Here is a 26024-nt window from a genome sequence, read left to right on the forward strand (position 1 = left end):
ACACAATAGCATGTGTCTCACAGGGCTTGTAAGCTTTAGATGAGCCTGACATAAGGTAGCTACCAACAGGTAACTCTTTTCAACTTCCCCCTCTTTCTAGGCTGGGTCAGGTTGCTTTATTCACCTTTGTGTCCACAATGGCAAACATAAGGTGCAGCCTATAGTAGGAGCTCAATAAAGGAGGATGAATCTTAAACCCTGTCCTCTCTCTATTTCAAAAGCCTAGGGCAGGGTTTGGCAAACTACGGCCCTCAGCATGCTTTTGGCCCACTGTCTGATTGTTTAAGATAAATTTTATGGAAACACACCCATGCTCATTCATGTAGATTGTTTATGGCTGCTTTTGAATTATGTCAGAGTTGAGTAGGTGCAACGGAGACCAGATGAGCCAAAATATTTCCTACTGCCTCCTTACAGGAAAAGTGTGTGGACCCCTGGTCTTGTGCATGAGACCTTTCTATGCGGGAGCCTTGAGGGTCTCTTTGTTTGAAAAATGAATTCTCTTGCTCCCACCCAACCCACATTTGGTGTCCTTTTTCCCTGGTTTGTCTATTTTCTCCTTAGCTCTCTCTGCCAATCCATAATGTCTATACTACTTACTTTTCTTCTATATGTTGTTTATTTTCTATCTACTCCATTAAAAAGCTCCACATGGGCAAGGATTTTTGTTTGTTGTACTCTTATACCCCAGACGCTTGACCAGTGTCTACCACATCAGCGGGCACCCCAGAAATATTTGTTGAATGAATAAACATGATTTTATGGAAGAGATGGTTTAACCAAAGTGTGTTGGAAGCTCTGTCTCATGGACAATTTTGAGGGCTTTCAGAGGGACCAGATGACTCCCCAACTCCTGTGAGGAGGATATTATTTTTCCCATTTTATAGACGGGACAACTTAGACTCTGGTTAAGTCAGCGCTTCTGAAATTTTAACATGCACGTGAGTCACCGAGGATCTTGTTACAATGCAGGTTCTGACGCAGTAGGTCCGAGCTGGGACCCCAGGTACTGCAGTTCCAGCAAGCTCCTGGGTGATGCTAGCGCTGTTGGTCTATGGACCACCCTTTGAACAGAGAGGGTTTAAGGCACCTGCTCAGGGTCTATATCTAAGATTTGGTGGAGTGGGGTTTTGAATCTGGAGGTCATAGAGGTCATCATTCCCCCGCCCCCTCTTCTCCATCTACACGGACGCCTCAATCCTCTGGTCTCTCACAGACCTGACCCTCCTACCCTCCTAGGCTGCCCCCTGTCCCCAGACACTTGGCCTTCAGACCTTCCCTTCCATAGCCACCATCTTCAGCATCTTCTGCCTCTTCCTTCTCACAGGCTCCTCATCTTTACGTACCCATGTGCCCAGGACTCTCTGGCCCCTCAAGTGGCTAATCTCATGTTTCTCCACTGTTTTAGAGTCCAGTAGTTAAAAAGAAGTATTCCTCTTGGGCTCCAGACAAGTTGGTTTCCTTTGCCAACCCTACTCCATGACCAGCTCAAGTGACTACTGATGGCCAAATGTCAGGGCCGTGGCCACGCCCTCTACTTCCATCTCTCTCCAGCATCTCTGCTATTGTCAATCCCCCCTTCTGCAATGGCCTCCTCTTGTGCTTCTTGTGGTTCTCCTCCTATTTCTCTGGCTGCTTTGCCAGGTCCTCTCTTCCTTTGAATCTTTAGCCAGGGTCAGTTCCTGGGCTGGCATGAGTTTCACACTCCAGGATCTATGACTTAGAACCCCATGTTTCCATCAGTTGAAAGGCCCGTGTTTATCACTGTACCTTGAAGTACAAGTACCTGTGTCTCTGTTTCCTACATGCCCACACTGTTCGTGTTTGAGTTCATGAGCGTACCCAGCACAATGCATGGTATAAAGTGGGCACCTAAAGACTGTACTACGTACACTGGCTAACACACTGAGGGGTGAGGTGCCCAGAGGTTGTGATGGGTCATTCCATGCCCACAGCTACTGTGGGACATTGATGCCATAAGAACCCCTGGAAGACCAAGGACCTCCCAGAGGCCACCACTAGTGCCCTAACCCCTTATGGTTTCTGGAAGGGGAAAGAAAGAAAAGTCACATTTCATGAGTGCCAACTTGGTCATAACATAAGCACTTTACAAAATTGTGTCATTCCCTCTTCAGGGTCACTCTATGAGTTAGGCATATTGCCACAATTTTAGAGCTAAGAGGAACGAGGCTCAGAGAGTTCAGAAATGTGCTCAAGGCTGCAGAACAGGCGAGTGATGGAGACGGGGCTTGAACCCAGAGCTGCATGATTGCTAAAGCCCATTCTTTTTTGTGCCATAGCAACAAAACCCCATATTGCTTCCTACTTCTATCCCGTTACAGATGCTCTTTCCTCTGCTCAGCATCCTTATTCCTTTGGGTAAAATCTGTCTCTAAAAACACTGATAACTATCCCTTGCCCCATTAAAAAACTAGTGAAGCAGCTAAGTGCTCTTATACCACCTCTCACTCGACATTTTAAGTATTTGATTTTATGTGAGTCTCTCAGGTAGGCTTAAGCACTGCTGGGGTATGGCTCAAAGTCTTGGTCATCTCTGCAGCCAGTGTCTGGAACATAATGTGCACATTCAATGCGTGTTTGGCCAATGAATAAACGAACAAATGAAGCAAGTTCTCTAGTACTTCTAGTGTTGGTGGTGGGGTTCCATTGGCTTCTATATAACATGAGGGTAGTGGGGTCAGAATCTTATCTGCGCATTACATGGGCTTATTGACCTGTGGACCTAAGCACTGAGCAGAGGGGCTGAGGGAGGCTCTTGTTAGTTCCATCTCCATCTGTGAAGGCTTCAGCAGATGATCATTGACAGACATGGCCTCTCTCACAGGCTGGGTTTCCCCGGGGTGGAGGACAACATGGGATGGTGGGACAATATACTTTACCAGGAGACAGGCATTTTGAAGTTTAATCCCACTTTTTTGCTAACGGCATGTATGATTTCACATACCTCTTTGGACCTCAATTATAAAATATGGAAAATGTATATTAGGAAAATGGGACTAATTCAGTGATTTTTTTAACTTTTCATTACCAAGGACTTACTTATGGAGTTTTTCCTCCTTGACCCTCATGTTTTGAAAATATCTGGTTTAATAATGAGAAAAATCATCATCATTTATTTAGAAAGTACAATAAAAAATTGACAGGCAATTAGCCATCTATAACTACCAACCATTTATAACTACCGCTGATAGCTTGAGATAACTAATGTGAAAATCAAACAGATAATTCAAGCACAAAGCAAATACCTTAGATGTCACTGTGAAGCTGTTTCTAGATAAAGTCATGATCCCCTGTAGACTTCCTGAAACAGTAGAAACAGCTAAGGAATCTCTAACCTTTGGGACTGTAGGGCTACCTGTTGTTCCCCAAGTGGACACAAATGGACTCTGAAGTGGCTGAGATCTGTGATTCTGTTTTATGTGAGCAAGTCTTGTAGGAGAATTGTTTGGCCTCTTGCTGGAAGTTGGGGGTTTCTAACTAGAAAATCACACTGACTAAGGAAAAACAGCCCTTCACATCTCCAAAAACGGAAAAAAATCCAAGATGGCAGAGACATAACAGACATGAACAGTGACAGTGCATTTTCAAATGGAAAACATCTACGCAAAATAAAAACTTTGGGGCTACAGATGATTTAGACAGAAGTGAGGATGAGGAACCAACAGACACTTGGTTGGTGCAGGAAATGCATGCTACAGTTTCCCTTACAGGGCACAAAGCAAAGTTAATTCCGGGTCGATACTTACAAGTAATAGGAGTAGGAATAAGCATTTCTTCTATATATTGATGGGCAGTCAGATGAAGGAAATGTCCAAAAAGGGGGAAAAAGAAAAGACAAATAAACAAGAATTAGATTTATATGAAATCTTGATTCTTAGAAATACACATAGTATTTCAGTATCCCTCGGCTCAAGGAGATGCACGTTTCTCTACTAGTTATCTTTGCTGAGAATCAGACAGTTCCAGTGGTAGAAAAAATGAGAGTGATCTCGCCTATGATGGAGAAACTCACAGAGGAAGCCACATCTCATGCTGGCTGCTTTAAGTTGTTTGAAAGTTTTCATGGTCAACTAAAACTAGCTTCATTATAAATGTGACTTTTTCGTCTTCGGTCAGGTTTCTGTGGCCTTCTAGAACTAGTGTACTGCTCTTCTACATGACAGCGCTCCTATGATCTAAGGAAAACCATAATGACTTCTATCTTCTCTGTTTCAGCTCAAACCACACCAGAGTCTGGTTAGTAAGGTCATGCCAAAAGCAAGGAAATCATGTAGCGAGCATCCAAGATGGCTCCCTAACAACCCACACTTCCCAATACTCATGCCAACGTGTAGTGCCCTCCCACATTGAATCAAGGCTGGCCCTGTCTGACCAATAGAATGTGACAGGAGTTACATTTTGGGGACTTTCTAGGATAGGTAAAAACAAGAAGCCTTGCAGCTCTGTCCAGGTCTTTGCAACTCTTACTTAGAACCCTCCAGGTAAGAGTATCCTGAGGTTGCCATGTTGGAGAGACCATATGAAGAGAATAAACAGAGAGGCCCTAAGACTGCATGAAGACAAAGCTATCCAGCCAGCCCTCAGCAGTCCCAACCCCAGCCTACTGCATTATGCCAACCGAGACCCTGGATATCATGGAACAGAGACAAGTCATTCTCATCAAGCCCTCACCAAAGTGCAGATTCATGAGAGAAGCAAGTCACTAAATGCATGGCTTATTGTGAAGCCATGACATTTCAGGGAGTGGTTTGTTACATGGCAGTAGATAACCAGAGCAAAATTCCAACTTCATGAAAGAGTGCTGCCCTAAGAGGGAGGAATTCCAATCTTCAGCCCGAAAACACTACAACTGGAATAAACGCTCTGTGCCTTCACGCCCTTGTCTGACCCTTAGATGAGTGGAACTAGATCAGTGGTTTTCAAACTGTGTTTCCAGGCACCCTGGGGTTCTGCAGAACAGCCTTATTGTAATGAGGCAAGAGGAGATACTGAGCAGGGGGGGCTGCTGATCCCCCACTATCCGCCCAAGCCAGAGCTCCTCCATTTTTCTCTCTTTTATAACCTGGAGCTTCATTTAAAATTTCACATGACTAAGAGTTCCACTCTTCAAAAGAAAGCTTGAAAAAAATCACCGCCTGCAATCTCTTTCTGATGTCCCGTCTAGCTCTTGGCTTTGGAATAATAAACAACTCAAATTACTCCATGATAGTCCCTTTGTTATAACTTTTCATATTTTGTAGGAAAAAAAAAGTAAGAATGCTTTTATTTTACGGACTCAGTTACACTGACAATCACTGATACATTTGTAGGTTGAGAAAAAATGCTGAATAATTCAGGTTCCCAAATATCCATCTGAGTAGGCAAGAAGAATTCCTTCCCTCTTGAGTTATTTGGTTAATTGCAAACATTATCCCATTTGCTTGGCACAGGAAGATACGGTCTTTGTACCTGAAAAGTGGGGACATGTCCTCAAGGGCCTCAAATTCCCCCCTCTCAAGTAGGAACTGGCCAAAGCCCCCAAGGCAGTGCCACATCTAGGCTTTCTCTCATGTATCAGGAGAGCCCAACTTTATAGCTTCACAAGGAAAGTGACTCTGAGAGCCAAGAAAGCATGGCGGAAAGGAAGCCCTGTGCCTCCTCGGGAGGCTGAACCACAGTGCAGCAAGACCTGGTCACTTATAAAACTGGTCCATATTTTGGGCTAAATGAACAGTGTCCCTAGATGATGAAAGGAGTGAAGAACTCCTAACTGTGATGGGTGGGACTTGGAAGAGCCCACGAGTGTCATCAACTCCCCTTCACCAACCATGCAGGTTGGCACTGTAAGAAGACTATTCCTCTTTTTCATTGATGGCTCTGTGGTCCAGCACCTGGAAATGTGATTCTTCAAGGACAGAGCTCAGGGTCCCTTTACTGAAGACTTATAGACACCTGCGCTCTCCATATTGTCAAGAACACTGGACTGAGACTCAAGAGGCCAGCTTTCTGATCCCAGTGCTTTCACTTGCTCACTGTGACATCTTGGGCAAGTCGATTCTTTCCCCTGGACCTGTTTCTTGATCCATGTACAGAGTGAACGGCATGGATAACCGTCAGCTTAAACAGCTTTGAGGAGTGGAAATGCGATATGCCTTAGCATCCCAGTACCAGCACTTGTTAAATGAGGAGCAAGTCACTACATATCTCTGAGTCTCACTTTTTTCCATCTCAAAGTTGGGGGCATTCATTCCCTTTTCTCAAGAGTCATTGTGGGCATTAACATTAGATTATATTAATCCAAATTATATTCTAATTATATATGATATCTATGGTATTATAAGGAAATGATATTCATCTAAATTAATATTAGATTATATTAATCTAAACACCTGAAATATACTGTAATTGAATTCAATGAAGAGGAGCTTATGCCCCCACCTCATCCACAAATAATAAGGTTTGCTGCTGCTCACTCTGGTGATCAGGAACAAAGTGTTCATCGCTTTAGGAATACTAAAATACTAATAAAATAAGAACAAATAATTGCCTGGCACTTACTACATACTTAGGCATTGTTCTTGGCTCTTACCAGGCATCCACTCAAGTATTCCTCACAACCACCCTGACAGGTAGGTAGTGTTATCATCCCACTTTACAGAGGAGTAAACTGAGGTGAAAAAGGTGAAGTATCTTGCCTAAAATCAGTTCGTAGCTGGATTTGATAGCATCATGGCCCTCACGCTCAGCTTCTTGACCACTAGCCTGAGCTACCTTTGAGAAGGGAAGAAAACAGATGTGTGCTGAACCATACAGTGAGTCAGGCATGGAGATGTCACAGGTTTCTTTCTTTGAATCCCGCCCAAAACCTCATGGAGAAGGCATTATTCTCACTTTTATTTGAGGCAGCCGAGGCTCTAAGACGTCACCCTGTGCTGAGAGTATAGGTCTAAGGTATTGTGTATTTTGGGGGCAATTGCAAGACCTGCATCCTGAGCAAGGGTTTCCACAGTCAGCAGCCCCGGGCTGCACGCGTGGGCTCCAGGCTGCACTCTACATTCTGGGCCCTCTGGCTTTTCTACTCTTGACCTTCAGGATTCACCTCTGCCTGGCATGCTGCACCTCTTGACACCATGCTTCCTTACCATTCAAACCACCACTTCCAAGTAGATTTTCTGAGTTAGCCTATTTGTTACCAGAAGCCAGGGTTACCTGACCCAGAGTCAAGGCAACTCCAGAATGATGGCAACGGACAAGCCTTTTGTTAATTGAGTACCTTTCCCCAATTAAATTGCTAAATCTTCCAGGGCAAGGTTTATAGTTCTTTAATTCTGTGACCAAAACATAGTATACATCTGTGTTTTCTCTAAGCCTTAAAGAAGATTTACTGAAGGTCTAAATTTACAAGGATACAGTGATATTGCAAGTAACAGATTGCCTGAGATCACAAAATTTTGAGCAGGAAGGCAGCTGTGCTTGGAAAAAAAACCACACACAAGAAAAACCACACAGAACCCCAAACTTAATAAATCACATGTTGTGGAATCTACTTTTCAGCTGGCTGACAAGATTGACTTGAGGCACTTGAGGAACAAAAAAGAGCTTCCCTTTTTTGTTCCATGCTATTTAAACAGTACTAAGTTGTGTATTTAACCATCCATTTAAATCTACCCATACCTCTAACACATAAACCCACCCATCCATCTGTCTATCCATCCATCCATCCATGCATCCATCCCTCCATCCAAGAACCCATTCATCCACCCACTTAATCTATCCACCCACCTATCCATTGATCTATTCATCTACATGCTCATCTACACAGGGATACTCATCCTGTGTATCTCCATGTAACCCTGATTCAAAGAAGCTACCACAAAAATAATTCTCATCTTTAACCCCCATCTTTTGCAAATTCTAAGGGAATTTTGTGTGAGTCACCCACCAACATCTCACATCCTTTTCTGCAACCTTTCACTTCTCAACATCCCCTCCACCCATTACAAAACAATCAACCACACAACAACAGAACATCCCTGGGGCTTTGTTGATGCTTTCTGTCTCTCTCTTCTCTCCTCCGTCTTTTCCCCCTTGTCTCCTGAATGTAAATTGATTTAGCTTCTTTCATTAAGTCCTTCTCTTGGTCCTCTGTACCTCTAGCCCATTCTCTGTTCTGCTTTCTAGTTCAGTATCAAAAAGGAAACACCTACTAGCAACAGAAAAAATGTCTTCGGAGAGTGACAAGGAAGCCCTATTGCCAATGAGGACGAAGACTCCAGGGGAAGAAGTGAGGGACATCTTATGTGTCCTGGGAACATTTGGCCACAGCTTTGGTGAAGACTTTGAATCAGTTGGATCCACCAGAACTAGAGAGAACAAGGAGCCACCATGCCCATGTCCCTGGAGGTTAGGGAGAGGGCCCAGCTCAAGCCAGTGGAGGGGCTGTCGCTGGTGTTTGGCTTCTGAGAACTCCTGGATCCAGTGACTAACTGTGGATCATGATGGGACTGAAGAGATGCTGACACTAGCAGCCTGAGTTGCGATGATTTGCCTATTACTTAGGGGTTTCTTTTCCTTCAACAGAACTTCCTTTCAGGTAGTTATGGATAGCGTTCTGGTCAGCAGCAAGTCAGTGACAGACTCAATCGACCAAAGGTTTCCCCATAAGAGGCGAAGGAGCCACCCAAGCCCTTCACTGGCCTTGGGGCATCTCTAGACATAAGAAGGCATGAAAGGGTCAGTGGAAAGAGTGCAGGCCTATGATTAGTTTCTCTTTTCCTCCCCTTTACCTTTCTCTTTCCTCTGTTCTTCTCTCTTCCCCTTTCTTTCCCCTATACCCATCTGCACATTATTACTAACAACTAGTTCAGCAAAATGTTGTGTTTTTCCTGAAAGAGACTATATATGTAAACACTGATCAGCAAAATCCCAACCTCTGCCCATGGCCACAACTTGAGTTTTGCCTCTTGGGGAGAAATGGTGATCATGTGATGCCTGTTGGCTGGGTCTGATGGATGATTTGGATGGAGGTACAAGATGAAGGCATGCAGAAGAGGTTAAAAACCACACAGAGGACAAACTTTATACTTGCTCCAACCCTGGAAACATAAAGTCCTTTCCTCCCTCCCCAAAAGTCACACATTTCAGAAATAGCTGTTGAGAAGGAAGTGAAATTTCTTCACAAGCTCCACAGACGATGATGACGCGGGTTAAGCCAGGCTTTAGAAAGAGCAAAATTGGAAGCGCATATCTGACTTACAAATCAGTGGCAAAGAATGAGAACATTTCGGCTCTATCAGAGAGGAATGCAATTCTATTAAATTGGTTACTTTTTCCGGGGAGGCAATCCGAAACTCACTTCTGCCGCCAATGTGTCTACGAGTCTACGAAACATGAGAATGATCTTCTATGTGCAGAGTGCTTACCGTCCCCAGAAAAATCAAACCCCATGTTCGACCTTATCTAATAGCAGCTGACTTGTCACTGAGACATTCAATATGGCCCCATTTTATGGATGATGCTGATGATGTGACAATGCAGTGCTGTCCTTAACCCTTTGGGGGCTCTTGGTTTCAAATATTAACACAGCACTTTCCCTTCCCCTAGCCTCTCCAACCAGAGATTCAGCAACTGGTTGGGAACCTTCACTCTTCATTCTTCAGGGAGTCTGAGGAAGGAGTGATCCTGTCAGAGAAAATGTCAAGAAAGGACTAGTCCTACCAATAAGATACCTTGGCCAGAGGGGCGACTGGCTTATTCAGAACAGAACCATGAGAGACACAAGGACATTTCGGTGCCAAAATGACTAATAGAAGGCTGATTGCATGTAGAGTGGGAGCCCCGGTATTTCTGACTCACTGATGGCTGGAAATGGGAGTGTTATTATTATTTTTTTTAACTTTCTGCATTTATAGTCATGTGACCCCTTAGTTGGAGGTTGACATTTGTCTTTGGGGCATTCTATCCCTTTGTTTTGGTGGGGAACCCATTTCACGGGCACTTTTTATTGTACAGATGGAAGCAAGCCCCTGGTTCTCGTTATTGGGCTTGTCCTGAACTCTTTGAGTCACCAAACCCAGGGTTTCAGGATGAGGGGTCACGTAGTTTGTTTAATAATATGAAAGTCTCTTTAAATTGGGGGCAGGGAACATTGCGGCACATGTGACTATAATGTAGGGAAATGTTTTGTTTGCTCTGGCAGATTGGGGAAGTGGGAAGGTTCAGACCAAGGTTGGGACAATGGTGTTGAACGTGAGAAGACATGGAGGTGAGTGGGTAGGTATGTAAACCTGGTGCCAGTCCAAAGGCTAAGGAGAGGCGGGCAGAAAGACTCTGTTTAGAGGAACAACCAGTGCACTGTAGGGACGGTGATCGCTGCAGTTCATCCCCGATGGATATGTCCTTTCCCTCTCTGTACCTCCCTTGTGTTATTATCAAGTCTTGTGAATGTCTGACAAACAGAAGATGGCCATTTTGTGAGCAGTACAGATACTTTTCTGTATCGATATTTCTGGGCTCATCTGTGTCTCTGGGGCTCTCCACTTATCTTGCTAACATGACCAATCACAACAGAGCAGTTAAATCTGAGAAGACTCATTTCACGATACAAGGAATCCCATGGTACTTCAAGGTGGCCCAACCGTAGGGATCACTGGCCCCATAAGAAAACTGACCATCTCAGGGCCACTCACCAAGCAGGCAGCACATACCCTTCGGTCACCAACACAATCAGCCACAATTGGCCCAAGTATTTCAGGACCTCAACAATCATAGCAGTCGGTCCTTGCTTAGAAGGGATTGACAGAGCAAGGACCTGGCCACCTGGCAGTGCTGGGGCCACCTGGGGTTGGCACAGTCTGCAGGGCAGCAACCCGGACTCACCTCCTTTTGATGGTGAGCATCACGCCCAGGAGAATGATGATGAACATGAGGAGGCCAGCGATCACTCCAGCCATCTTCACGGTGTTGTCCACCTGCTTCTCGGGTTCCACGGTGTTAGAGTTCTGGGTGGAGGCACCTTGGAGGGGGAAGGGGAAAGAGACTGATGTTGAAGAGGCTCACACACGTGACTAGACAATAATCATAATGACAACAGCTTGTATTTACTGAGTGTTAATTATGTGCCAGGCGCTGTGCTAAGGGTATTACACACGTTGTCCCACTTAATCCTTTTGAGGATTGATCCCTGTGAGGTTGGGATTGCTTTATATTCTTTTTTTGCAAATGAAGACATGGAGAGCCAGAGAAACTGAGTTGTCCAAGATTACACAACTGCTGTGTTGAAGCATTCTTATCTTCCTGTGAGATCAATGGCAGAATTTCATCCCTCAGACTGCTTTATCCCTAGGATCAAACCATGGAATTATAGTTAGATTCTCAGGCTCACAAAATTACTCCAAACCCTACTTTATTCTTTCAGGTAGAGGGTGAGAAAACAGCTTTATGCGGAGGCAATACAATTAAAGCCACTGGATCTTTTAAATTAAATTTATTGGGGTTATTAACACTGGTTAATACCATCACATAAATGTCAGGTGTACAAGCTGATAATACGACATCTGTGTATCCCATTGTGTGCTCACCACCCAAAGATGAGTCTCCTTCCGTCACCATATATTGGACCCACCTTTTTTAAAGATTAAAAATATAAAGTTTTGCTTTGTGCCTTATATGAAACAAATGTTGGGGTGGAAATTTAGTGTATTAGAGGGAAATTGCCTTGGGTTCAAAAAACACTTATATCCAACTAACTCCATTTTCTGAATTCAATATGGATGCTATATACTCTGCCAGCCACTAACTCACAGACTCAAATCCAGGTAGAGGAAGGCAGAGAACCAGGCATTTACTAAACCCTCAGCCCCGGGCTGGGCCATTTTATGGATCCATCTTGCTCAGTCCTCAAAACGTTCCAAAAATAGAAATGATTTTTCCCATTTTATAGATGAGAAAACTCGGGGCACTTGCTCAAGGTCACATGACCGACGAAAGACAGGGCCAAGATTCCACAGGTTTTCTAACCCTAAGTCTAGACCTCAATAGTCAGAAACCTTGCATTCAACTTTCAAGTCCCCTGGTCCTTCAGTCCCCTGCCCCAAAACAATGATTTTGTTGATGCCATAGCAAAAGCAGCAACCAAAGAATGCCTAAGCCTGGCCTGGTTTGCACTGTACCAGGGATCAGAGACAACTCCTCACCCTGACATCTGTGTGGACACTTCTGGAGCGTGGTCCAGCACCCGGAGTGACTCTCTCCTGCTGCTCTTCCTATCCCCAAAGGTCCCACGATTGTGGGAGGCAGCTCAAAGCTGAAGAATCCTCTTGCTGACCCTTCCTTGTTTTTCTCCATCATTTCTCCACATTGTCACCATCTCATCCTTCCTCAACAACCGTATCGTCTCTGATTGCCTGTACTCCTGGGAGAGTTTCTCCCTTTTCTCTAAATTCCGAGAACTCTCTGTAACCCTTCGCACATACCTCAATGTACCAAGATCATTTGCTAGTTTTTACCCCATCTGTCTCCTCCAGGGGTCTGCCAGCGCCTCAGGGGCAAGGGTATGCCTCCTTTATCTTTGTTTCCTCATGTTAGCCCAGAGCCTGGCTCATAATAGGTGTTCCCTTCATGTTCACGGTGTCCAACGTTTTGCTGAAGGGATGCTGTCACTGCCCACACACATTTGTTCTCCTGAAACCAAACTGAGTTTTTCCTTTTCCAGCCACGTGTTCACAGAACTCAGCTGAGTTGAAGGGGCGTTAATGCCCTTGCGCCTGATTCTGACTCTCCAAACTCACTGATAGTTAAGAACAGCCCTCCAGCATAGTGAAGCACCCCCTCTTCTTGCTTAAGAGCATCCAGTGATTCCTTTATCAGAGCACCTTCCCAGGCTCTTGTAATTAAGACAAGCTGGGTTTACTTAGTCAAGTCTCCCTGGTGAGGATGGCGAGTCTTCAAGAACAGGGAATGTGTCCGTCATCTCTCTCATGCCAGTCTCTAGCACAGGCCTCCTTTTGTGGTAATCACTGGTTAACAGATGATGATTAAATGACATAAAGGCAAGTGAACCCCAGTTATTTGCTTCTTTCATTAATTTGCTACTGAGCATCCATGGGCTGTGTGCCAAACTATGCCGTCATGGGGTCAGAGATCCTTCTTTTGGAAGGACGTACGGATGAGGGATTTTATTCTGTTCCCCTCACCAGCTAAAGGCAAAAGCAGAGCATCGAATGCCAAGCCTGAGCAGGCTCTGCCTATCCACAGCCAGAGAATTCCTAGGGGAGTTAGCCAGCCACCTCTTTGGCAGGGCGGGGCTTACATCCCAGAGTTGGGGCTGGTTCCGAGTGGCCCTGTGAAGCTCTGCTGTCCATCTGGGAACAAGATTTCTGAGATACGTCTAGTCCACAAGACATATGAGATGACAAGGTGTAAAGGAAGCTGAGCATCTCAGGCTACTGTTTCCTTGATGGTGTCACAGTCTTTTTGTTTGGGTTTGAAGGAAGCGTGGGCTCTGGAGCATTCATTGCTGTAGCTAAACTTTACTTAGTGCCTGCTATGAGAGCCTATTCTCGAGACTGGGGGGTGCCAAGGCAAAGGGGCACTAGAGAGGTTTCTAATAGCCCAGGAATACTGTTATTCACCTGCTCTAATGAGACTCACACTTCATCCCTTCAATAAATAATCACAAGCAACTACTATGTGCCAGGCACTTGTTGAAACAGTGGTGAGCAAAACAGGCACAGTTCCGGCCCTCAGAGAGCCTATAGGCAGTGGTGGGTGGGGCTCAGGAGATAGGATTAATGAACCAAGAATCAATAATAGTAAGCTTTCAATTCTATTAATGATCAGAACTAAGAGGCGTGTGATACTTGGAAAGTGCATAATAGGGAAATGAATGGCTTCTGGGAGGAAGTGGCCCAGTGAGGTGAGCTCCAAAGGAGGACTGGCTGTGTCACTAGGCACAGAGCATCAGAGGAACACATGGAAACAGCAGACAAAACAGCACTGGCTGTGTGATGGGGCAAGGAGCCTGGTGCATTCAAGAATTGAAAGAAATATAGTGTAACGAGAGTGAGAAAGCAAGGAGAGCACGATGCGTGAGAAGCTGGAGGGCAGCAGGGGCCAGCTTACAGAGGACATTATAGGCCATGATGAGGGTGTGTGTCCTTTACCCCAAGAAACATAGAAAGCCATTTAATCGTTGTTCATGGAGCAATGATATGGTCAGATCTGTATTTCCAACTCATCATTCCAGCTTCATTGTGAAGCCAAAGTGGGTTGGAGAGATGAATTTTGCAGGCACGCGGGTGGGAGATGATAGTTTCTAGACTCAGGCAATAGAGGAGATAGAAAGATGCAATAAAAGAGATAATCACCTGAAACAGATATAAATACAGCCTGTTGATGGACTGGATATGGGGAACAAGGAAGAGAAAATTATCGAGGATGATGACAAGTCCTTGGTTCTCATTGCAAGGCGGGTGATGGTGCTGTGTCTGGGTTCAAGAAACAATTGGAAAAGAATAGTCTACAGGAAAAATGTGTACATTTGGGGAAATATAAGCTGGAGGAATACCCTAGAAAAGTAGGCAGTTAATAACGCAGGTCTGGAGTTCTAACGAGAGGCTGGAGATGGAGGTGATGTGTGAGTCAAATGCACGTAGATGGTGCCTGAGGTATGGGGGCTGATGAAGTCACGTGGGGAGAAGAAGCAGTGAAGGGAAAAGCGGGCTTAGACAGAGACTTGAGGGTCTGCAGTGTTTAGGGAGTCAGCAGAGGAATCAGCCTGCATAAGAGACAGACAAGAAGTGGGCAGACAGGTAAGAAAAAATCCCAGGTGAGCATCATCTCCTAGAACCAAGAGAAGAGAGTGTTTGAAGAAGGAAGGAACGACCAGCTGTGTCCCATGCTGCTCCTAGGAGAGACTCAAGCTCCGTATCCAGAGGAAAGTACATGAAAACGTTCCCAAATAAATTCCAAGATATTCCCAAACAGAAGCACCTGCAGTGGTGACCATAAACCAACAATGGGGCATACTTGAGGGTCACAGAGGAGCATCAGGGAGGACATTCTGAGAGGCCATCCGAAAGGCCACAGCCCAGCGGTTTACACAAATTCAATGAGTTCAGCCAACCGGCATCAGAGCGGAAATCACAGGCTCTATACCGTGAAGTTGTTAGAAGCCATGCTTGGCTGGCCCAGCCAGACTCCAGATACTGGGATGTGAACACGCCCTGGGACATGGCAAATCCAACTTCCACTTCAGCATCCTTTCAAGGCCTATTCTCTAGCTGCTGGGGATTTGTGCCTCTGTTCATAAAAGAAGGCGTTGACTGTGTTCAAAGGAGTTACAGGTACAGTGGAAATGGCTCTGGACCAAAGGCCAGGCCGGATGTGCATGTGGCTCCTCTACCTGAGAGGAACAGAAGAGGGACGGAAACAGAGGATCAGCCAGTCCTGGGTTTGTTGCAGAGTCAGGAGTATGTCCATGGGGCTCACATCATAAGTGCTCAGTGAAGCAGATGAAAACCTGTGATAGGAGTTAGAGAAGCACTTCAGGCTGGCTAATGATGGAAACTCCTAGCAATGTGATTGGCTGTCTGAGCTCTTCATCAAACAGGAGCTCAATCACTACTACTTTTAAAATATTTAGCTTAAATGCACTGACCCATTACTGGGTGCCATGCGATGTCCTAAGCACTTTTCATATATTAAGTCGTTTAATCATAAAATTTGACACAGTAGGTGCTAGTTTTATTTTCCCTTCTATGTAGATTAGGACAATTCACAAAAGGGTGACGTGAGTTTGTCCAAGGCCATATAACTAGTGAGTTTCAGAGTTGGGATTCTGTGTGGAGGGCTCACTCCATTATCACTACAACGAACTGTCTTTAATGGAATTATAGTTAAGGAAATGCCAGCAGGGGGTCCCCATAGACGGTCAGCCATCTGACTCACTGGCCCAAAAATGCAAGGGAACTCTTCAGGGAGGCAGAACTAGAAATCATTCTATAACATGGTAGTGGCATTATTTCTGCCCTGAGCCCACCCTTTTCATGAGTCAACTTAGTATCAGTCCCCAGTCCCTAAAAAGCTGTGCCTCTGGCCCTGGGTGACTTGTCTACTAAGTAAGGACTAGGAGTCTGAAAACTGAGAGATGAGGTGGGGTTTCAATGTATCTCTTCATCTCTGCTCTCCACTGGGAGTCCACCTGAGAAAAGTCCAAGTAAATCAGAATTGGCAACCAGATGCCAGGTGGTAGATTTATCCAACTGGAGTAGCTTCAAGGATCTACTTGAGTCCCTTGGGTGATGTGGTCATCAGAAACAATCTTGTGAACTCAGCCTGTGCTGACAGAGACTATTGTCTCCACCACCAGGCTGCACACCCGCCATTATACCCCAGCCAGCTATGCACTTTGAGCTCTGAGCACTTCCAAAGGCTAAGCCAGTCCTCTTAAAGCAGCAGCTGCTGCCCCCACCTTTGACTCTTTCCACAAAAGCTCCTGTGGCATAGAATCTAGTCCAGTCCTAGCTCCAGCTCAGACTCCATACCTGGCTTTCCATGTATCACCTTCCCACTCTTACACATGGAAACCTAGTGCTCAAGGCATGGCTCTTGGTCTCTTGAGGTCCGCCCTCTCTCTCAATATTCCCTCCATCCATAGGACCCAGCCACCATGTTCTGCCCCCTTACTGCCTCTTTCCATGCTACCAAACAACCATCCTGGTTTATATTCCCCAATGACTCCTGAGACCCAGTGAGGGCAATGCTGCATGACTCCACTCTGCATTAGTCACACCACTCTGATGAGGCTTCTTGAGCAGTGGACCTCACTCTCTGAGAGGAACCTCCAGGGTGAAGACAGGCCCAGAGTTTTGCCACTCAACGTGTGGTCCAGTGACCAGAAGCATCAGCAGCACCTGGGAACTTATGACCAATGCAGAACCCCAGGCCCCAACCTGGGTCTATTGCATTATCATTTTAACAAGGTCTCTAGGTGACTCAAGTGCATGTTAACATCCAGAGATCACTGACTTGGGAGGGGAGGCAATCAGAATCAGGATTTTTGGCTTAGAGAAGATTCAGAAGAGACCTAATTATTGCCTTCAAAAAGTTGAAAGACCATTATGAAAGATGGAGGTAGATTTGGTGCCTTTAATTTCAAAAGTCAGAGTTAATGCCATGAGTAGAAGTGACAGAGGTAAATTTGGGGCTAACACAAGAAAAGCATTTAATGCAGAAGTGCTATCCAGCAGAGGCACCGCCACCCAGCCCTTTTTCAATGCGGCATTATGGTGTAGAGAGGAGCATGGAGGCAGTCCTGGTTCCCAAATCCCCTTACCGAGTGAACCCTCCCTTTACCTGCCTACTCTGTCTCCACCTGGTCTCACCTCCTGGGCTTCCAGGATGCTTAAGCAAGCTTTCAACGTCTCACTTTCATGGAATGCTGACCTTTCTTTTCTGCTAGCGGCCCTACCTCCCACCTCAGCCCAGCATCTCTCGTTTTCATTGATGCCCATGCTCTGGGTGAGAGACAAGCTCCCTCTCATCCTTAGAGCTGTGGGACCCCCATGGCTTATATCCCCCCAACCCCCAAGTTACCCACAAAGGCAGGAAAGTGTGTCACCAACAATGAAAGGTGCTCTCTGGGCACTCAGTGTGCCCCAGTGTAGCCTCAAGCAGAAGACACTACATGACCTCTAAGACAGCTTTTTTTTTTAATATAATAATTTATTTCTCAGTGAGATTGAAAATAAAAGAAATCATTAAATGGAGATTATAATTGCATAATTCTGGATAATGAAGATTTTTGTTTTCTATTTAAACATTTTTATTTGTATCATGTTCTTTTATTATAAAATATTATATGATCATAAAGTTTTAAACAATACAGAACTATGTACAGTTCTCAACTAAAGTTCTCTTCTTATTCCTCTGTCCCCAAATTAATTGTAATAGATATGTATGATATTGGGGGTGGGGGGGCAGTGGATGGGGGAGGGAGGTTGTCACTGTGAGGGGTGAAAAACATAACTATTGCATTGTTTTATACACCTGAAACTAATATATAAAAAAAGAAAATAGTAAGGTATTACTATGTGTGCACACATGGAAAGGTTTTCACAATATAAGTGAAAAAGCAAGTTGTAGAATTATATGTATTATGATCTCATTTCTTGTATATACATATGAACTCAAATATATGTCATGTATATGTAAATGTGTGTATGTATGTGAGTGTGTTTGTATGCATACCTTTATGTAAGTCTATATAAACATTAAAAGTCTCAAAAAATATTCTCTAAATTGTTACTGTGATTCTTCTAAGACCGCTTTTGAGGTCAAGATGCTATGGTGTTATGAGATGGGTCAAAAGCAATGGGTTGTAAATCAGAAATACACGAGCTTGCATTGGGACTCCATCACTAACTCATTGTGTGACCTTGATCAAAGCTGTTAACCCCAATGTGATTTGATATCCTCATTTGTAAAATCGGGAGGAAATGTCAAGTTCACAGGGATTTTCTGAAGATCAAATGTAACAACAGAAGTAAAAAATGCTTGATCAATGCTGAGGAACTGCTCATACACATGGCATAAAGATGGCATGACCTCGGAACTGGTTCTAGAGTGACAGCAGGGCTTTTTGTGTCTGTAAACTGTGGGTGCACAGTGGGCACTGGGGTGATACTTCCTTGCCACCTGCTGCCTGAGCTCATCCAATCCTTAGGACGAAAGCAGGCAGAGCCCCCAGAGTGATTCGCTTAACTTTCCCTGTATAGGCAAGGCCTGTATCATCCTTACACTTGGGTGACTTAATGGCAGCAGTTACATAATTTGGCAACAAGGGATTAATGATTCATCTTCAAAGTGTTCTCACTGGCTACAGGCCCAATTCTATAGATTTACTTCAGAGAATTCCCCCGTAAAGACACGGACCAAAAATAGAAGTTGCAGATAATGAACATCTAATTGCAATTATGAAACCAGGTAAATCCCAGTGGATGCATAACCCATACTGGTGATCACTGCTGATGGTAAGAAAAGGAAACCGCCGACTGGGGACACAACTCCTAAAAGCTGAAGTCTTCACAACACACTAGCTACCCAAAAGGCATATTATTCCCCAATCTTACCACGTTGGCAGTTCACCTCACCCCGTCTACTTAATGTCTTCATTTGTTGAAGAGTTTCTGTGACTGTTCTCATGCGATGCATGCATCTGGCATCCAGTAGAGAGAACCTTTGAAACCCTACCTCGGAGCCGCTCCCTCTATGTGCCAGTGAAAGTTTTAAGCCTTGCAGGCATCTCTGATGATGGGAGGGTTTGCCAAGAGAAGGCAACAGTGGAAAGACGGGGAGCTGGGCAACCTTCCGGCTCTTCTAAAGTCAGGTATGCACCGTATTCCTTTGTGATTTCGCTGGAACCGAATTCTCAGAAGGGAAGGCTATTTTTAAGATGGAACTGAAGTCCAGATAGGAAAAGAGTTGGTAGGAAAGCATCTGGATGCTTCATTAGATCGAAGCCTCCAGACTTTACAAATTGCATCCCAAGGCATTAGCATTTGTAATTGTGATTGTGAATGGCTTTGGCAGCCTTTGAGGACTGAAATTGCAGCGATCAGGCGGGGTATGAGAAGCCTGGGGAGAAACAAATGCTGTTGCTGACTTTTTCTTTTTTAATGGAAAAATGTGGATTCCAGATATTTCACGCGAATGTGATGATGATACAGGAAAAAAATATACAGACTGGAGGATTCAATTAGATTTTTTTTCATTACCATTTATTAACGAACAGAAAAATCACCAGAAACCACCACAGGCTCGGTATCAGTCATCATCCAACTAGGAAAAGTGAAACTGCTCCAAACACTTAAACTGGAGCAAATTTACTAGAGAATTGGTGCGCAGCGATCAGGAGAAAATGGTGAGGCAACCCAGAGAGTAACGACCGGAACCATTACCCAGCCCAGACCAGAAGGATAGAGGGCAGTGGCAAGGTCATCAGAGGCCAGAGGTCAGGGTCACCCAACAGAAGCTACATGTCCTAGAGAACTGGAGACATGGAGTGGCCTGAGGCCAAGAGGGGAAAGCCTTCTCCCTCTTGCTCCACAATTCATGTCTCCTATTGGCCAAACCCAGGCACCACTTGACATGGGGCCCAGGAAACACAGTCTGTAGTGGACACCTGCATAGATAGCCCAGCATAGCAGGAGAAGAGCCAAGGATGAATGGAAGGCCAAGGAAGTCAGAGGCCAGGTGGGTTTTCTATGAACAAGTGATGCTAAGTTCACCTTGCTGCCACTTTTGAAAGGTGTCTGGGTTTGTAAATCAGGAGGACTGTCCAGTTCTGAGTCTTAAAACGAGCAAAGTCAAGGCCAAGATGGAGACATTGGGACTGGCTTTCAGGACAGCCAGATGTGAAACTGGGCTCTCTCTAGAAGAGTCAGGATATCTGACCACACGTGAAGCAGTAATATTGTTAACAATAAAGAGTTAACATATACTGGAGTTTTGACTACAAGCCAGGCTGTCATTTTAAGCCCTTCAACATGTGCTCTCTCTTAATACTCACAATGCTACGAAGCAGGTTCTCTCAGTATGCCCATTTCAGAGATGTGGAAACTGAGGCTCAGTAACATTAAGTAATAGTTGTAAGTGGTAGAGATGGGATTTGAACCCTGGCAACTGGTACAGAGTGTATTCTCTTTAAACCATCTCTCCAATAAGCAGGGAGAGAGATTGTTCAGCAGAGAAATCTGGTTGTCTTTCCTCAAATACCTGGAAGAAAGAAGCAGACTAGTATATAGGGGCTCTAGACTCTGATCTTGACCAGCCAGATTAAGACATTTTTGTATTTATGCCTGTCCCTGCTCAGTTTGCTACCTGCTGTATCATGCAGTTCCATTTTATATCCGCTTTTCTTGAAGATTATTATCTCCCTTCATGCCCTCTCACCAATATATGATATTCTAATATCCGAGGGATTGATGAACATGTCATGTGAATCTTGTTATATGGGCCAAATTATACAGACTTTGCTCAAATGATATTTACACTTGACCTTTTAAACTTAAGTTCCCTCATCCTTTTCACTTTCCTTATATATCAACCACCATCTCCAACACTTTAATACATTACATTTAGTTTTACCCTTAATCTCTGGGCTTTCTCTATAATACCTTTCTTGATATTTGGCAGCCAAAGCATCCCATATAATTCCATAGGGAGACAAGTCTTGCTTAAGCTTCGGCAACTCTTTTATGCTTTATTTCCAATATTCTTTCTTTGATCTAACGATGACTAATTTTCTAAATTGCGGGCTACCTCCCCCACATCTCGGGACATGCCCCCATCACTAGATCTGGTTGAAGATGCAGTACTTGAGAAGGATTATTCCATCATTCTTCTAAGTGACATCACCTAGGATGTTTCTCAAGTAATAAATAAATTGCCTCAATTCATCATATGACAGTAATTGCTTTTAGTCAAGATTTAACTCAGAGTCAATGTCAAGTAGCTGGAAAACACTACAGAGACACAAGTTTTTCAAAGATAGCTCTACACTTGCTGTGGAAAACCATTTAATAAGTACTGAGTTGAGTGTAAAGAAGATACAGATTTATAATATCCCAGACTCCCTCAATATTGCTCAGCCAGTCCTAAGAGGCTGGGATAGGCTCCATCACAGACTATGCAACTAAAACTGCTAAATATTGCTGACAGGGGTTGCCCTCTTTTTCGTCTTAAATGGAGGTTAGCGCCCCAGAAGATAGGAATAGCTTAATTGATTGCTTGAAAGCACTCTGGCCACTCAAATAAATTGTTCCTCATATGCTGATTCTGCTTGGTCCCATGCATCTCCTGAATGTGTGTTTCCAGGTGGACTTTGTCTTGCACAGCAAATGTGCTGTGTAGGTCAAGTTCTCATTCAGTTGTGTTACACACAGCAGGAAAGATGACTAGATAAGAGCCTGGTGGTGAATCGCTTCTGGGTGCAAGAAAACTCCTTTATTCTAAAAACTGGTAATGCATTTGGGATTTAGCAAAATAGACTTATTTAAGAGTAGTCGTGACAGATTGATGCCATGCATTGTCATTATTGACACATCCCTCGTAAGGCATGTCCTTTCAAGGGCTGCACCAAAGGTGGGCTGAGAATCCCTGTATATTTCCCCAGGGTCTCAACTGCTCCCTCTTGTGTCCAGGGAAGACCTTGGACATGAGGGCCAGGACCCTAATCTGTGACCAGACTAGGACTGTAAGCTATGGCGGGAGCTGGGTGTGACACTGTCTGAGAAACCAGAGATGGCGCACTTTGTAGACTGGTTTAGGTGTCAGGTCACAGTTAAGGTTAAAGACCAGCATGTGACAGGGGTAGGGGTCAATTCTGAAGTGGGGATCAGGAGCGAGCCGGTGGTTGGAGTTTGGGAGTGCTCTGCTGGTCAATCTGTACCCATGGCGAGGGTCAACCTATGCCTAGGGCTATGCTTGGACTTCAGCCAGAAATAAAATTGAGTCCATGGCTATGGAACTGGACAAAGCTAAGTGACCTCCAAATGGACCAGACCCATTACCTTGGCCTCATTGGCACCAACTCAACCCTTGACCTCAGAGGAAAAGTCTTGGACATTGATTAACTAGTGCGAGGGGTGCTGGGATGCTAATGACGACAGTGGAAACTGCAAGGTGCTGCGTTGGGAGGTAATGAAGAGACAGACTTGCTGTCTGGGAGCTCACCACATAGTGGGAGGGAGAAGTGTGCAAGCTGTCAATCGAAGCCCAGCACGATGGGTGCTAACACAGGTGGGCACAGAAAAGGGCATGCGTGACTCTGTTAGGCAAAACTACAACAGCTACACGCTTTGTTTCCACATGTCATCAGCGGTGCGGGATGCACTGAGGGCATCCCTGAGACCAGCCAGGGGCCCTTACCCACTGCTCCCTCCCCTGGCTCCCTGGGGTCCAGACCAGGCCTGCCTGCCGATGAGGGTGAAGGGGCTGAGCTGACAGCCCCAGCCGTCCTGGCTTCCTGCTTCCAGAAATCCGTGCGTTGAGCCACGAGCCCAGGGGACTGAAAGCTGCTTAACTGCGGCAGAGAGGAGCACCCACGGCCTGCGTCAGGGATTAAGGGTTTAGTCTGAAGAGCAGATGTAAGAGAGGAGAACACACACTCTTTTGGAAGCCCTGTGGCAAAGCGATAGTCCCTTTAGACACTCTTAGGCAGCCAGTGTGACAGAATGCACGGTCACCCTGAACAGATTGTCATTCTTTCTGTGGCATCAGAGCAGTCCTGGGGCAGTTGTGGAACTGGGGACACTTTCTCAGGAGGCAGTCTGCATAGAGACAAGCACAAAAGCTGACCAGGGATGGTCTATGGGTCAAACAATGCCAGGGCTCTGAGAACACGTTACGGCAGCCCGGTTGGTGAGCCAGAGGCCATGCCAGGGTGTGACCTGCAGCAGATGCCAAGACTATTCAAAGGCAGGAAGCAGAACCCAAAAGGGGAGCACCAGGGACATAGAGAGGAGACCCGTCCTGAGCCAAACGTAGAATGCGGCCAAAAGGAAGACCTCACGGGGAGGCAGGGTGGGCCAAAGAGCTCCTCTGAGATGGCAGCTCTTGACCTCGGTCTCTTTGAGGTTTGCACGCAGGCTGACACAGCTCTTGAGGGTGGACTCCTGTCCGTTGCCTGGTGCTTAGGATTGGTGAGTTTCTGAGTGTATCAGTTTCCTAGTTGTAACAAACTACCACAAACTGGGTGGCTTCAAACAGCTGAAACTGGAGACTAGAGGTCTGAAATCAAGGTGTCAGCAGGGCCATGTATCCCCTGAGACTGGACAGAATCCGCCCTCACCTCTTCCTAGCTGCTGGGGTTTGCTGGCAATCCTTGGCATTCTTGGATCATTGGATCCACATAAACGGATCATTCCAGCCTCTGCCTCTGTCTTCCCCTGACGTTTTCCTCTCCTTGTGAGGACACTGGTCATATTGGATTAGCGCCCACCCTCATGACTTCATCTTAACTAATGACCCCTGCAAAGACCCTCTTTCTAAATAAGGTCACATTCAGTCCAAGGAACTGGGGGTTCAGACTTGAACATATCCTTTGCGGGAGGCACCACTCAACCCATCACACCAGCTGCAGCTGAGTTAGGGTCCAAGCAGCCTGGGAATGGGCTGCACATGGGAGGGAGGTCTTAGCATTTCGTTAAGTAAAATCAAATGCGAATAGGGGTCAGGGCCAAATGGAAAGCACATGAGAGGGCAGATGGGACACACCTGCTTAGTCCCAGGCTGAGTGGAAAAGGAGGCTTCTGGAAGGACAATGTGTCCTGGCTTTATCTGTCTGAACAGAGTGGCAGGGTGCACAGGGGCCGAGGCGTCCCTAAGGCTCTTACTCAGAAACATAATTCAATTCTTTCCAACCAACTTGAGCCAAATTGATACCTCAAGGGGCTGATGGCATTGCCTGACCCAATGGGACCGAAAGGGGAGGAGAGGCAAAGATTGACCCCACGGGGGCAGCTTTGTCCAGAACTTGCCTCGGGAACACGCAGCTTGCAGCAAGCATCCGCGTGCCTGGAAAGGAGAGCAGGTGCGTGGGAGGGAGTGAGGAATCTACAGGAAAGCTTCGTGGAAGCATGGGCAGGATAAGGGAACAGCCTGTAAACCTGCAGCACGACATTCAGATTAGTGCAACGAAACTGAGCGAGGGTAATACAACTAGCAGCGGGAGCGGCATGGATTGCTGAGACTCCAGCCAAATCCACCACGAACACGTTTTTCTTATTTCTAGCCTTTGCCCCTTGGCTTTTGAAAGTAGAGACATTGAATAGCCGTGTTCTATACTAAACGCTGATCTATCCCCCTCCCGAAAGGATGGGTGGAAAAGCAGCTTTGCTGTAAGCCAGAGATGACAGAGGCGGAAGCCAAGATCTAGAGAGCTTGTAGCATCTGTTCTTGCTCACACCGGCACACTCAGAGAGCTGGGGGAGATCGCCCCTGTGATGCTCCCAGCCCGACCTCGCCTGGGCCAGCACCATGCGGGGCACTGGGCTCTCAGCTGGGCTGGGCCAGCAGATTTGGGGAAGCCCCATTCAAAGATCTCAGAGAATCAGTCTCTAGCAGGCCTGGCAGGTGGGGCTGCACAGAATTCAAATACTGGATTGAAGACTAGTGCTCAGGCACTCCCAGTCAGCTTAACAAAACGGTAGCAGGTGAGCTGCTGAGATGCAGGAACCATCACAGGGTAGAGGCAGAGTGCAGGGCGGGGGAGCAGACCAGGCTGGGCACATGCTCTATCATTGTTAACCATCCACTCATTTATTAGTCTGTTCATGCACAGAGCCAGGCGAAGGACCACGACACATGTGCTGGGCACAGGGTAAAAGCAGGTGAAAGAAACCAGACAGCTCCAAGACAATCTGCTTATGATGGGAACGTGTGCCATGTTTGAAAGGACCCCTCATTCCTCAGGGCTGGGGTGGGTGCAGGGGGCGGGTCCTCTGTGTCTAGTGGCCTGGCCAGTAAATTGTCTCCTCTAGGTGCAGCGTGAGACAGTGGAGGTCTGGGAAGGCTTTGCAGAGCTCATGCTGTCTGACCTTGATCCTAGAGGGTAAGGCAGACCATGGAGGGACAGTATCCAGCAAAAGGAGGTGGATGTGAGAAGGCAGGTCGCACTCACATAATCGATGTGAGTGTGGCACAGGACACCAAGGAGTGCATAAAGTTGGGGAGCTGGAGAAGGGACAGTGGCTGGAGAGTGAAGGGTCTTTGGTTCAGCCTACGTACCCCAAAGCACAAGGCGAGCCTTGGAACATTTTAATCAAGATCAGCCTTATTTTTGGATGATAACTCTGGTTGCAGTGGAGTATACACGGGAAGGAGGCTGGCGTGACCATATGGAGACCCTCCTGGAAACTGTGACACTTACCTGAGCAGGACTATGAATCTCAAACCTGAGTAGCAGTAGTGAGAAACAAGGGAGGGTTCAAAGGTAATTTTGGTCCAATCAGTGACTAACTGGA

General features: G+C 45.8%; 1 protein-coding gene across 1 annotated transcript in view; it reads right to left on the reverse strand.

Annotated features, from left to right (window-relative positions):
- PTPRT (protein tyrosine phosphatase receptor type T) overlaps positions 1–26024 on the reverse strand; it is a 1070914-nt gene that overhangs the window by 148411 nt on the left and 896479 nt on the right. The window contains exons 14-15 of the mRNA XM_019636904.1: positions 10879–11014; positions 3768–3797 (exon numbers count right to left, since the gene is read on the reverse strand). Of these exons, the coding sequence (XP_019492449.1) occupies positions 3768–3797; positions 10879–11014 (166 nt within the window). The remainder of the gene's footprint in view (positions 1–3767; positions 3798–10878; positions 11015–26024) is intronic.

Source organism: Hipposideros armiger, unplaced genomic scaffold (genome assembly GCF_001890085.2).
Source record: "Hipposideros armiger isolate ML-2016 unplaced genomic scaffold, ASM189008v1 scaffold_31, whole genome shotgun sequence".
Taxonomy (NCBI): domain Eukaryota; kingdom Metazoa; phylum Chordata; class Mammalia; order Chiroptera; family Hipposideridae; genus Hipposideros; species Hipposideros armiger.